Source organism: the organism of the source record quoted next, unplaced genomic scaffold, assembly GCF_019419815.1.
Source record: "Pyrus x bretschneideri cultivar Hongxiangsu unplaced genomic scaffold, Pyrus_bretschneideri_v1 Contig11, whole genome shotgun sequence".
Classification (NCBI taxonomy): Eukaryota; Viridiplantae; Streptophyta; class Magnoliopsida; order Rosales; family Rosaceae; genus Pyrus; species Pyrus x bretschneideri.
This window is the reverse complement of record NW_025999402.1, coordinates 5316509-5328743: the sequence shown is the minus strand read 5'-3', so window position 1 is coordinate 5328743 and position 12235 is coordinate 5316509. Positions and strand designations below refer to the sequence as shown.

The following is a 12235-nucleotide window of genomic DNA, read 5'->3' as shown; positions in this document are numbered from 1 at the left end:
GGTGGCAGCAGCCTCCTTTCGTTGTCCGATCTCTATATATATAGTATAATTACTTTGAAAGGAACCTGACTATAGTGTGATAGGGATCGGATGGACAAAGGAATCTATTACGTTTGTCAATATATTTCGTATTCTTCACTTCAAATTGAGTATTTTATCATTTTTTGCACCCACTGGTGTATTTCAAAAGACTAAACGATTAGTATTAAAATTCATAAATCTTTCTCTTGATCGATCTTTCTCAAATATACAAGGTACGACATGAGCTAGGTAGCCTAATTAATTAAGGACATCACCAAACAAAATAATTAACTAATTTAAATTTGCAAGGGCGCACTCCCCAATTACTGTATATTATCAATATGGTCTTCGTCATCCCATTATAATTCATTAATTATCTTAAGATATGTAAGCATCAATAACGTCCATTAGCACCAAGATTAGTATTGCGGTTTGTTTTTTAAGGAAATAAAAGGTACAATGTTGTTTTTTCCTATGGTCAGAGTATAAACTAATGGGGCAATACCACCTACTTTAACATTATAAGAGGACTCTAACTTTAGAAGAGGGTGCATAACTGCATGTGTTTCAAATTCACACGTTCACTTTCCAATCAAGAAAACAAAAAGAAAAACCTTTCACTTATTTATGTTTTTTGGGAGAAAATCTTTATCTCACATACTTAGTTAATCATCGTTATTAACTTAATTTTGAGTTAAGTTTGGATAACTTCAAAACCTTGAGGAGTGATTCGAAATTTTCTAGAGTAAAAACTCTTGGGGTGATATCAAATTGGAACCTTTTAAAACATTCCAAAAAATTATCTAAATGTTTTGAAAAGTGGACATTTGTTAGGTCCTCTAACATTAAGCGATGATTTAGGTGATTTTTACTCTCAAGTCATCTATGAAGCTCCGAATTTCCAAATTGTTGCAATTTAATTAGCCAAGCAAATTTATGGCTTAACTTGGCTAAAAGGAGTCAACTTGGAAATTAGATCTCCAAAGAAGATGATTAATTAGTGGAGAACAACTTTTATATTTGTCCACCTCATCATCTAATGCTAAAAACATCATCACTTGATGTTGGTAATTAAGATCATCACTTAACACCAGTGACCTATCAATCGTCTAATTCATAAACCGTACATTAAATAGTTATTTAAAATGTTTCAAAAGATTGACTAATTTGGAATCACTCTAAAAGATTGAGTAATTATCTGTACTCAACCCTTTTTAAATAGGAGAAAAAGTGAAAATCACCTGCAAGACGATTTCATCAATTTAGAGTATATAAAGAATATATACGCTTAGGCTTAGCTATATATTTTTCACTTGGGATAGTGTTATTTATACTCTCATTTTTACCTTCCACACACCCTTGTTAGTTTCTGGTCATTAATCTTCTTCAATTCATTCGATCTGACAACCAAAAATTAAGAGGTGTGTGAGAAGTAAAAATGGATATATAGATAGCACCACGTACCCTTTACTTTATACCAGTGGTCTTTAAATGCATGCCCTAAACACCTTCACATTGGGGAAGTTAGGGTTTCTGCATACAATCAAGTTTTACTTATGAAGCGTACATTCTATGTCACAAAACTAGTTGCTTGGCGAGAAATTTTTATTGTGTCCAGAATACGGGACATGTCATTAAATAAGTGAAAGATTGTTAATTTTTTTAACACAAGTACCTTGCCACTTATATAATGATACATGATGTACCGCACTTTATTTCGGGCACATTGAAAAGAAATCTCTCTTACTTGGCGTCCGTGTTCAGCAAAATTGATGCATGCATGGCTACATATTATGATGAATTTGAAACGGTTCGTTTTATGTTATTGGACTAGCTATTGTACATAATTTTTATGTTTGGTTTTGGATGGTTTTTTTACCTATTTGTTGTACTATTCTATGTTGATTCGATAAAAACACCTTATTCCAATAAATAAAAAATGTACTCCAATCTCGTCTGTGTGACGCATACAAAGTACTTATGGTGATCATAAGCATTTTTGGTAAAAGTGTGACGCATGTGACAAAAATAATGTGTCAAACGTTAACCTCAAAGAACAAGTAAACTAGCACTAGTACAAAAAAGCCCATGGACGCCCTCGTCTCGTATGTCAAAAACCATCGTCTATTAGAATCCACCTGAGACTATAAGAAAAGTTTAACGATGACAACTCTAGCACCCTAATTAAAGGTGGTTAATATAATGCCACTTAGCCCTAAACATCCTAAAATCTTTTGAATGATCATAAAACATAGTAAATATTAGAATTCGGCTGAAAATTTTCATGTCACTACAAAGGAAGTGAATTGAACTCGTGATACTGTGCTTTTTGAAACGGCAACTCAAAGGCCCAAATCAGGCACCCTAGCCCAAATATACAAGGCATTCTTCCTATTGCTGGATTTTCACTTTATTGTTCCACCAGGTAATCTACATAAAAGTGCTTGATGCTTATCCGAAAAAGTGTTTCGATGATCCATAAGTACTTCTAAGTTTATATGCCAAATGTCGTCACAAGGTATTTTTTTATTGTCAAGAAACACTGTTAGCTCTTCTAAAAACAATTCCAAACATCCCCTAAAAGCACTTTCAAAATCTTAAAAGAGCTCCTACTGTTTTGGAGAAGCCTGAGATGTAATATTCTTCAGATAGTGCAAATCACTTTTCTTTTAAGAAAGCATCTGGTTCCACCTTTCTTTCGTTAGTTAACCCACTTTTTGTCTAAAGGGAATTGTAGGATTCTGGTAAGGGGAGTTGTAGGATTCTGGTTTTGCACTATTTGAAATGGGTCTCACCTAGAATCCATTCGGAGCTGCATAAATGACTAGAATTTGTTTTCAATTAGAAATGGTGCATATATACATTGTTTTGGTAAGCCTTGCACCTTTATTACACAATGCCCGAGTCTCCAAAAACACTTTTAACTAGTGCTCCTCATTTCCATATAAAAAAATAAATGTACCTCTAACAAAAGTGGGTTTCAAACAAAATTAAAACGATTACAAGTAGATTTGATTCCTACGAAAACACTCAACAAACAATGTAGGCCATTCATCTTCATTCAACCATGTACTAAAATAATATACCAGAACAAGAATATATGTATGTGATGGGTGTGGACCGATGCATGTACAAATATTCAAGCATTATATATAACAAGTTGCCCACGTGGGTGCGTGACAACATGATATATTTTTATACAAGAACTTCTCGAAACATCGAATAACAATCTGTACCCTCTGAATTCTCTGACAATGCAAGGTTGTCATCATTTGTATTTTAGCCATCGGCTCAAAACCCTAATTTCAAATCTGTGTAATGCTGCTTTCCTGTCCTCCAGTCAAGGCCTACTGCTGGAACTCAAACATTTGATCGGCCGGCAAAAGGATCTGATAGACCTAAAACATATTAGGAAAAAATAGAGTGCATTTCCCAAATTTCAAATTTGTTAAACTATTGTTTCCTTCACTCACTCTAGCCGGGAAATTCACCTATAATAAGCGGTATTGTGGCAATATAAGTCAATCAAGCATGATCATGTATCTTAACTTTATCATATGATAATACTTGATTGGCTTGTGATATGCGAACTGCTGTGACTCAAATATGGCCGGCCGGCTAAGATCTAATACACAAGTATATACCAGAAGATATACATAAATTCAAAGAGAAAGATGAGGCCTATATGTAGCTAGCTAGAATATATAAATATATATATAGAGGGGTGGGGGGAAATGGCATCAAGCAGGAGTTGTGCAATTGGCGCAGTTGCAAGTCTTGGGGACAAAAGCGCAAACTCCAAAAGGTTTGTTGGGGAGCTGGCAGTCGATGCCGAAGCAGCAAGGCATGGAGATACAGGTGGTGGCTGAGCAGCACTTGCACGGCAAACACAGCTGATATGGCGCCAGTCGCCGCCGTTGTGTATCGTGATTAGGTTTAGTCACGCCATCAATGAAAAGCTTATACTCCGTCGGACCGGCGGGATGAAATGTCCCCGTCGTTGTTGATTGCCTTAGGTTTGGCTCATACGTCTCACCTGCATGATAAAAAGAGTAACTATATGCGATTATATATAAATTAAACTTAAATATATACTTGTTGCAGAAATTAAATATATAATTAACTTACCAGTTGCTAATGCAGGGTTAATGGTTAATAGTAGCCCCATGATGAAGATTAAGAAAACCACCAACTTTATGGTGGTACTGTTTGTGGAGTCGTCCATGTCTCGCAGCCAAGCAAACACCAGAGAGAGAGAGAGAGAGAGAGAGAGAGAGAGAGAAGAGAGATGATTGGAGAACGAAACTTTGTGTGGTGGGAAGGAGAGGAGGAAGAGATTTGTTAAGAGGGGAGCGGGACAAGGAGAAACGGATATTTTATTTTTTTAATTTTCTTTGGTTCTTAGACATTTCCTCTGTATATATAGTGGAAGTTTTATGAAAAAACAGTAATGGAATCTGGAGTTACTTGGGATGTATAATATTTAATCGTGGTGAATATCTGACTCAATTTTTATGGGTTGGCAACAAAGAGAAGTTTTCCAGAGAAGAAATTTTAGGGTTATTGTTATTTAACATTCAAGGAACACATATGAAACAAGTAAACTTAAAAATGGAAAGGTAGAATAAGGAAGAAAAGGATCCTCGCCAGATCTTTTGGCTGGGGATCCTAGGAATCCCGTAATTGTGACCGTTCATCATACATCGTGCGGTCAGAAATCATTTCAAAATTTAAAATTTAAAATTAAATATAAATAGTACCTAACGAAAACTGACCGCACGATGTACGATGAACAGTCACTATCACGGGATCCCTATGATCCCCAAGAAAAGGATCCGGCGAGGATCCTTTTCCGAATAAGGAAACTAGATGTCTAGTATTAATATGCATATGTAGGTCACTTTGCTAAAGTAATGTTGTTCTCGAACTCCTCTTGCACACAAATTTGAATTTCCTCCTCGTTGATAGATTTTTAGGTGTAGTTAAAATACAATCACGTGACGTTATTATTCTACTCACTTATAACATAAGAATTTGTTTGTTTTTTGTTAATCTACATACACTATAAGTACGGCATATCAACTTTGTCATCCATCTTTATTATAATACGTGAAATAATATATTATGCATGAACAGAGCAACTATAGTGCACCACCACTCATTTCTTATTTGCAGAAAAAAAAAAAAAAATCTACAAGTAATACTACATGGCTAAATACAACCCATTTAAATGAAATAACATAATCTTGTTAATATTGACAATACCCGCCCAAGATTAATGACTACCCCATATACAAAGATCCGAAAGAAATTATAAAATGGTTGGAAAATCAGATGAAAGATCAATATAAAAGATAACATGGTTACATTCAAGGTAGTCATATTTGATGATAGTGATGGGTTGTCTTCGGTAGTCTAGACTACAGAGTAGTCCAAATTTTTTAACCATATTTGTTAATTTTCAATGTTACTTTATTGTTTGAAGATGCATCCACTCAACTAATTTTTGTCGTCGTCTCTAACACTACGTAACCTATGTTCCTAACACTCATAAAATATTCCCTCCCCATTTTTTTTTAGTACAACGATATATTTTACGCTAGGAGAGAGGGGGAGTTTGGTTAAGCTACACAATGTACAACCTAATTTGATATTGAATTCACCATCCACGAAATTCGATTCTCCCCTTGGTTGACAATCAGAAAAATTCCTCATATTAAAGGCTAAAAATAACACTTGATTTAGGCTAAATTTCCTAATATTGTTCATTATTTGGCTCATGCACCAAGAAATATCCACCTATGGCCCTTTGAACGTAATGACACATTTATACCACCTCCTTGTAGGGAATAAGGTTCCCTTCAATCCTTAGATTCAGTTCAAATGCAAGACATGCCTCTGACTGTAGACAGATTTAGGCAATTCTGCTGAGTCAAAGTGAGTATGGCCTCACTCAACAACTAACAATTTAACTTACTAACACTATCGTTTCTCAAAAACAAAACAAAACAAAACATTCAATGGCCTCACTCTACTTAAAATGCAGGCGTCGAACAGAAACGATTACTTAAGGTAGAGGAAGACGGCGATACTATATAACAAGCAAATTCTGTCATAGCAAAAAAGGTTGGGGGATGATGCATACAAAGTACAAACAAGTATACAATATAGATGACACTCTCATCTAACTCTGCAAGCTGCAGGACCTCCTGGCGATAAATTTGGGTTGGGTGATCGACAAACAACACCAGGACCTACATTGTTAGAAAACCTGTGACGCATTCTGTGCTCAGGGATTCTGGTCATGGCAAATGGTCCTCCCGTTGAGTTACTTGGTTCGTTGCAACTTTGTAGAGGTTCCAAAGTTTCAACTACATCACTCATTAAGGGCCTTGCTTTGGGGTTTTGGCTGAGACAGTAGTATGCCAAGCTGCAGGCTTTCTGTGCTGCCCTGACTGAGTACTGATTCTCCAACCTAGGGTCGATTATTTGTAGCAACTTTCTTTTGTCGTTCAGTTTTGGCCGCGCCCAATCTACCAAGTTCTGTTCCCTGCTTGGTCTCGTCTTGTCAACAGATCTCCTTCCTGTCAAAAGCTCAAGGAGAACAACTCCAAAGCTGTATACATCACTCCTAGCAGTCAGGTGGCCTGATCATTTCACATGGAATTGATTCAGAACAAAACATGCAATTAATACTCTTACATTACGTGAACAAGAAAATTAAACACATTGACAGCTAATGTCGGCATTTCTTCATCTGGTCATATACACAATTTTGAAGTGGAAAAGGGACCACGAGACTTATTCAGCTAGTTACAGAGAAGAAAAAACCAGGTACGTGGACATAGCAACACTCTTGAGTCAAACCTACAAGTCCCTCATCACTTCAATAACAAAGTGCATATGAATTGGTTACTTGCTGCGAGAGCTCCAATCTTAGATCTACCCGCTAAGAATTGATTACTGATTCATGTGTGTGCCTAAAGGTTCGGGACACCTATCTAAATGAAAAGTGACAATATCTCAACACCTCATACTCTAATACAATCAGTAACAGTTACGAAAATTTTGAATCGAAAGCACATTGAAGCTGCCAAGAATCCCTTAATTCAAGTCCATCTCTAAGCATTTATGAAAAGATTTGACCAGAAAATGCATTAGAACTGCCGAGAACGTAAGCAATTGCTATAGAAGCCAAACTTTTATGAAAAGATCTCAATAGAAAGTGCAGTGAAGCCAAGCATCCAGTACTACGTAAAATCAGGGTTTATACTCTGAAGCAATGTTGAAACTCTACATCAATCAAGCACAATCGCTCATGTTCAAAGAGCTACTCAGTCCCTATACCTCCCCTCCAAAAAGCTTGATTTGGCAATACCTAACCAGGTGCATCCTTACCCCTCTACCAATGAAAATAAAATCTGATTCTAGTGAAAGCACGAAAATCGAAAGACAACCGCTTACATAGCAAGAGTATAACTCAAATGGTACTAATGCTGGTAATACCGATCATCCCAACCCTCCCAAGGCACCTAGTTCGCAGTTTTTATGTTGGAATCAATCAGATTTTCAAGTTACTATAACTAAATCTTGTTCATCTTTACCAGAGAAAAATCTAGACTCTTTCCCACTCAACTAATTCAATTCATCATGTTCCAACAACTACATCAGCTAAATCAAGCATTTTGAACATGTAAGAACACGCCATACCAGTCATTACATACTCCGGGGCTGCATATCCATAGGTACCCATAACGCGAGTCGATACATGGGTTTCATCCCCTTGAGGTCCAGCTTTAGCAAGCCCGAAATCCGAAAGCTTGGCAGCATAATCCTGCATACACATGCAACCAGTGAGACTAATTCGAGCTTGCATGCAATCATTCAACAATTAATTTGTGCACAGAAACACAACTTACAGAGTCCAACAAGATATTCGAAGTCTTGAAATCTCGATAAATCACAGGCCTTTCGGCATTGTGAAGAAAAGCAAGCCCCTTGGCAGCTCCCAGAGCAATCATCATCCTCGTCCCCCACGATAACGGAACAGTTGCCTCTAAAAATGTTCACAAAAACCCTAATTAGCAACACCAAATCACCAAAATACACCAATCAAAAACCCGAAAAATCGAAAGATTAAGAGCTTAATTACTCCGGAAAAGATGATTTTCCAAGCTCCCTCGGAACATGAACTCATAAACCAGCAATCTGTGGTCGTCCTCGCAGCAGTACCCAATCAATTTCACGAGATTGGGGTGGCGGAGCTGACCGAGGAAGTTGACCTCCGTCAGCCACTCGCGGTGGCCCTGATGGCCCTCCTTGTTGAGGACCTTGACGGCGACTGGCAGAGATTTCAACCCGACCCGAACGTTCTCGTCAATGTAGCCCTTGTACACCGTCCCGAAGCCGCCTTCCCCCAAAATGTAGTCGGAGCGGAAGCTCTTGGTGATGGTCTCGAGCTCGAAGAGCGTGAAGGCGATGACGTGCGTGTACAGCACCGCATTCTTCCGCGCGTCCTCGAAGTTCCGTGGCGTCGAAGGATCGCTCAGATCTGAAATCGAACGGCTGTGATTCTGCTTCCTCTCACCGCCGCCGTTCTTCACGGAAGACGCCAGCGTGCTCAGCTGCTGAACTGCTCAATAATAAAAAATAAAAAAAAGCCATAAGCCAAAAGCTGAAAAATCATGAAATCCCAAAATTTAAGCAGAAAGATCTGAACTTTTGAAGCATCTGGAGCTCGCAAAGCACCAACCTTGAGCATTGGTCACCACAGCTGATTCCTCCCTCGTCCCGCAGTTCCCCATCTTGACTTAATTTGACCGTTACAAGTTGCAGAAAAAGCACTCCCAGCAGAAGCAGTGAGTAAAAGCAGAAGCTGCTGAGTATGATGAAGTTGTTGCTTTTGTTGTGCTGCTCCGACTCTGCTGGTGGTGCAGAGTCTCATTCTTCGGTGGCTTTCGCTTTTCTCCTCCTCTCACCTTTTTCACCTAGCTCTCTCTCTCTCTCTCTCTCTCTCTCTCTCTCTCTACTCTACTCTACTGTGCTTAAACACTTAATTAGTAAGTAATCACTACTTTTTAACTGACAAAAAGCAAATGATGAGGCTTTAATTAGAAAATTACAGGGTCAAAAAGGCGAAAGAAAATCTGGGTTTGTTCTCCAAGTCGCAGTGGTAGTTGAAGATTCAAACTTTAAAATCTGGGTTTCTCCTTAAACTCTGTGATGGGAGGAGCTCTGATGGTGATGGACCTGTGGCTGTGGATCTCCTCTCCCTCTCTCTCCCTCCCTCTCTCTCTCTCCTCGCTGTTGTTTACAGTTTGTGGGGACCACTGTTGGTTTTTATTTCTTTCTATCTCGGAAAGAGATCCCGGAAAGAGATCTAGAAAGAGATCATCTATTCCATCAAGATCACCGAATCAAGTGATTCGAACTTTCTAAATTTCATCTAACGTCCTATTTGTTTTGACCTCTTAAAAACTGTAATAATTTTTAATCGTTAGATGAAATTTAGAATGCCAGAATCACTTAATCTGGTGGCTTGAGAGAGATCCGGCTTCTTTCTCTCCAATTATGTATTTTTATGAAATATGCAGATAGATTTCGTGTTGTTACCAATTGGGCCTAGTTGGAGCAAAAGTTAAAAGAGGCCCCAATTGAAGGACTGAGTTTTGGGCCCTCAGTAAAACCCAAGCCCAACCCACTAACCCAGAACCCACTTTATCCGGAACCCACGGCTCGTAGCCTCGTAGATAAGGAGGAACAACAGAGGAAGAGCAGAACCAGAGATTTTGTTGTATGGTTTTGAAATGGCGGTGACAATGGCATTGGCAACGGCTACCGGGGCAGCAGAATGCAGCAGATGGAGCATGGCGTCTCTGAAGGGGGCGCTTCCATCCCTGCCGGAGAGGTGCACCATTCCTACTGCTTCTTCTTCTTCGGCACCGTGCGGGCATCGGAGCCTCCGCCTCAGCGTCGGTCTCCGCAAACCTGAGTTCCAATTCGGGTCTTTCTCGGGTCTTTCTCCCCTTAACCCGCTCCTCTCCCTCAGCCTCTCCGGTACCACTCTCTTCTCCGTCACTACCGTTTCCTTTTGTTGCTGAATTTTCTCCTGTAGTTATCAATGGCGGCAACTGGGTTCGTATTTTCGAGTGCAATTATGTATCTTTGTGTATTATTTCAGCTCAATTTGGTATCTTTTGTGCTTTGTTTCTGTTCAATTTGGTGTATTTGTGGATTATTGCAGTTAAATTTCGTATCTTTGTGCATTATTTGAGTTGAGTCTTGTATCTTTGTATATGTTCAGTTTACATTCTCTTCACGGAACTTCAATTGCATCTGTAGCAACACATTCTTTACTTTTTAAGGCCACGTTTGACAGCCATTTCGTTCTTTGTTTTTCGTTTACGTTTATTGTGCTAGAGATTGAGGGAAAGTGTATGAGAGAAATGAGGAATTGGGAAGGATGAAGGGAGGTGGTGGGAGTGAAGAGTGAGGAGGAAAACCAAAAACTTGAAGGAAAAACAGTTAAAATTTTGGTTTTCAGTCTTCAATTTTTGTGTCATTCCATACACATTTGTTCCTTCACCAGCCTTCAGTCCTCCTTTCTCCCATATTTCCCCCTATCTCCAGCACAAAACTGAAAATCAGAAACAAAAAAACGAAATGGTTATCAAACGGGCCCTAAGTGACTTCTAGTGTTAAATTTTCAACTAGGGTGTTCAGTTTCTATCTCAACGATGTAGTTCAGATGGTTTTGGGACTTCTGAAATGGGAAATCCATTCTGTATTGCATTGTGGATTTGGTTTATCTGATTTTCATCCAGAGGTTATTTACTGCCATGTTTCTGTTTAGATATGTTTAGATGGTTTTGGGACTTCCGAAATGGGAAATCCATACTGCATTGCAATGTGGATTTTGTTTATCTGACTTTCATCCAGAGATTATTCACTGTCACGTTTCTGTTTAGATGGTTTTGGGACTTCTGAAACGTGAAATCCATACTGCACTGCATTGTGGATTTTGTTTGTCTTACTTTCATCAGATTGTTTACTGTCATGTTTCTGTTTAGATATGTTTTCTGTCATTTGGTGTCTGTGTTGGCAGGACCCTCATGCTTTTTTCTGTCTTCTCGCAGAGTCCATGAGTTTTGAACACAACTTCACCATCATTGATAATGGTGGTCGTGTTTCTGCCATGAGACATGGCAGGAAAGTTCCTAAGCTCAACAGGCCTCCAGACCAGAGGAAAGCCCTTCTTCGAGGCCTCACTACTCAACTCCTTAAACACGGACGCATCAAAACGACTCGAGCAAGGGCAAGTGCCATGAGGAAGTACGTGGACAAGATGATCACACTGGCCAAGGATGGATCTCTTCATAAGAGGAGACAGGCGCTGGGATACATCTACGAGAAACAGATCGTCCATGCTTTGTTTGCAGAGGTACCTGACAGATATGGGGAGCGGAATGGTGGCTATACAAGAATCATCAGAACTCTGCCAAGGCGAGGGGACAATGCACCCATGGCATACATTGAACTTGTATAGGTCTGAGATTCATTTCAATTTTGAACTCGTGTCAGTCTGAGTACTTGTCAATCTAATGTTTACATCGGTTCTCATCTAATGGCATTAATTCTTATGGAGACGTGCATTTCCAGCCTATGTTGAAGCTTGTTCTCACGTTTTGCCGATATTTAAATCCGTAGACCTGTTCATCGATGGGTCAATTAATTCGTATTTACAGGTCGTTGGTGCATTCTGATATGTTTTTCGGGTGTCTAATTTTCCTCATGCTGACTTCCCTTGATCTTACTCTGCTGTGTGTATTTTTTGGGTCCTTTGATTTGTTTACATTTTGTCTCCATCACTTTGTTTGAAGCAAAATTCAAAGAAAAACAATATAACATTGAACAAAAAAAAAAAAAAAAAAAACAGTTGTTATTGGCAATCTAAATTTATAAAAAGCACGAAAGAAAATTTGTATAGGGAGTTGTTCCGAATGACAATTTTCAGGAGAAAAAAAATAAAGAAACTACAGTCATTCAAACGCCACAACAAAAAGAGAAACTTCCTCTCGCGGAACATTGAAGCCTTAGCCTCGTGCTACCTTCTCAAGATAAAAGAAATTCTTCCTACTCCTTCCTTCTGCTTCAAGAATGTTTCCACAATTTGTTGCAAAAACTTTACGCTTCCAGTGATGTTGTTCTGATTGGA

At 38.8% G+C, this 12235-nt stretch overlaps 3 protein-coding genes across 3 annotated transcripts; 1 reads left to right on the top strand and 2 right to left on the bottom strand.

Moving 5' to 3' along the window:
• Nucleotides 1-2962: 2962 nt before the first annotated feature.
• Nucleotides 2963-4524, bottom strand: LOC108868150. Its single transcript, XM_018650607.2, has 2 exons — nt 4150-4524; nt 2963-4057 (listed from the first exon to the last, which is right to left on the bottom strand). Exons 1-2 carry the CDS (start codon nt 4244-4246, stop codon nt 3762-3764), a joined length of 393 nt encoding a protein of 130 aa, XP_018506123.1. The 5' UTR covers nt 4247-4524; the 3' UTR covers nt 2963-3761.
• Nucleotides 4525-6094: 1570 nt separating this feature from the next.
• LOC103960160 (probable serine/threonine-protein kinase PBL8) lies at nt 6095-9504 on the bottom strand. The gene is made up of 5 exons (XM_048575858.1): nt 8774-9504; nt 8174-8653; nt 7941-8077; nt 7732-7855; nt 6095-6668 (listed from the first exon to the last, which is right to left on the bottom strand). Exons 1-5 carry the CDS (start codon nt 8823-8825, stop codon nt 6202-6204), a joined length of 1260 nt encoding a protein of 419 aa, XP_048431815.1. The 5' UTR covers nt 8826-9504; the 3' UTR covers nt 6095-6201.
• A 308-nt stretch (nt 9505-9812) lies between these two features.
• LOC103960159 (50S ribosomal protein L17, chloroplastic-like) lies at nt 9813-11666 on the top strand. The gene is made up of 2 exons (XM_009372575.3): nt 9813-10077; nt 11157-11666. Exons 1-2 carry the CDS (start codon nt 9828-9830, stop codon nt 11564-11566), a joined length of 660 nt encoding a protein of 219 aa, XP_009370850.1. The 5' UTR covers nt 9813-9827; the 3' UTR covers nt 11567-11666.
• The last annotated feature ends 569 nt before the right edge of the window (nt 11667-12235 follow it).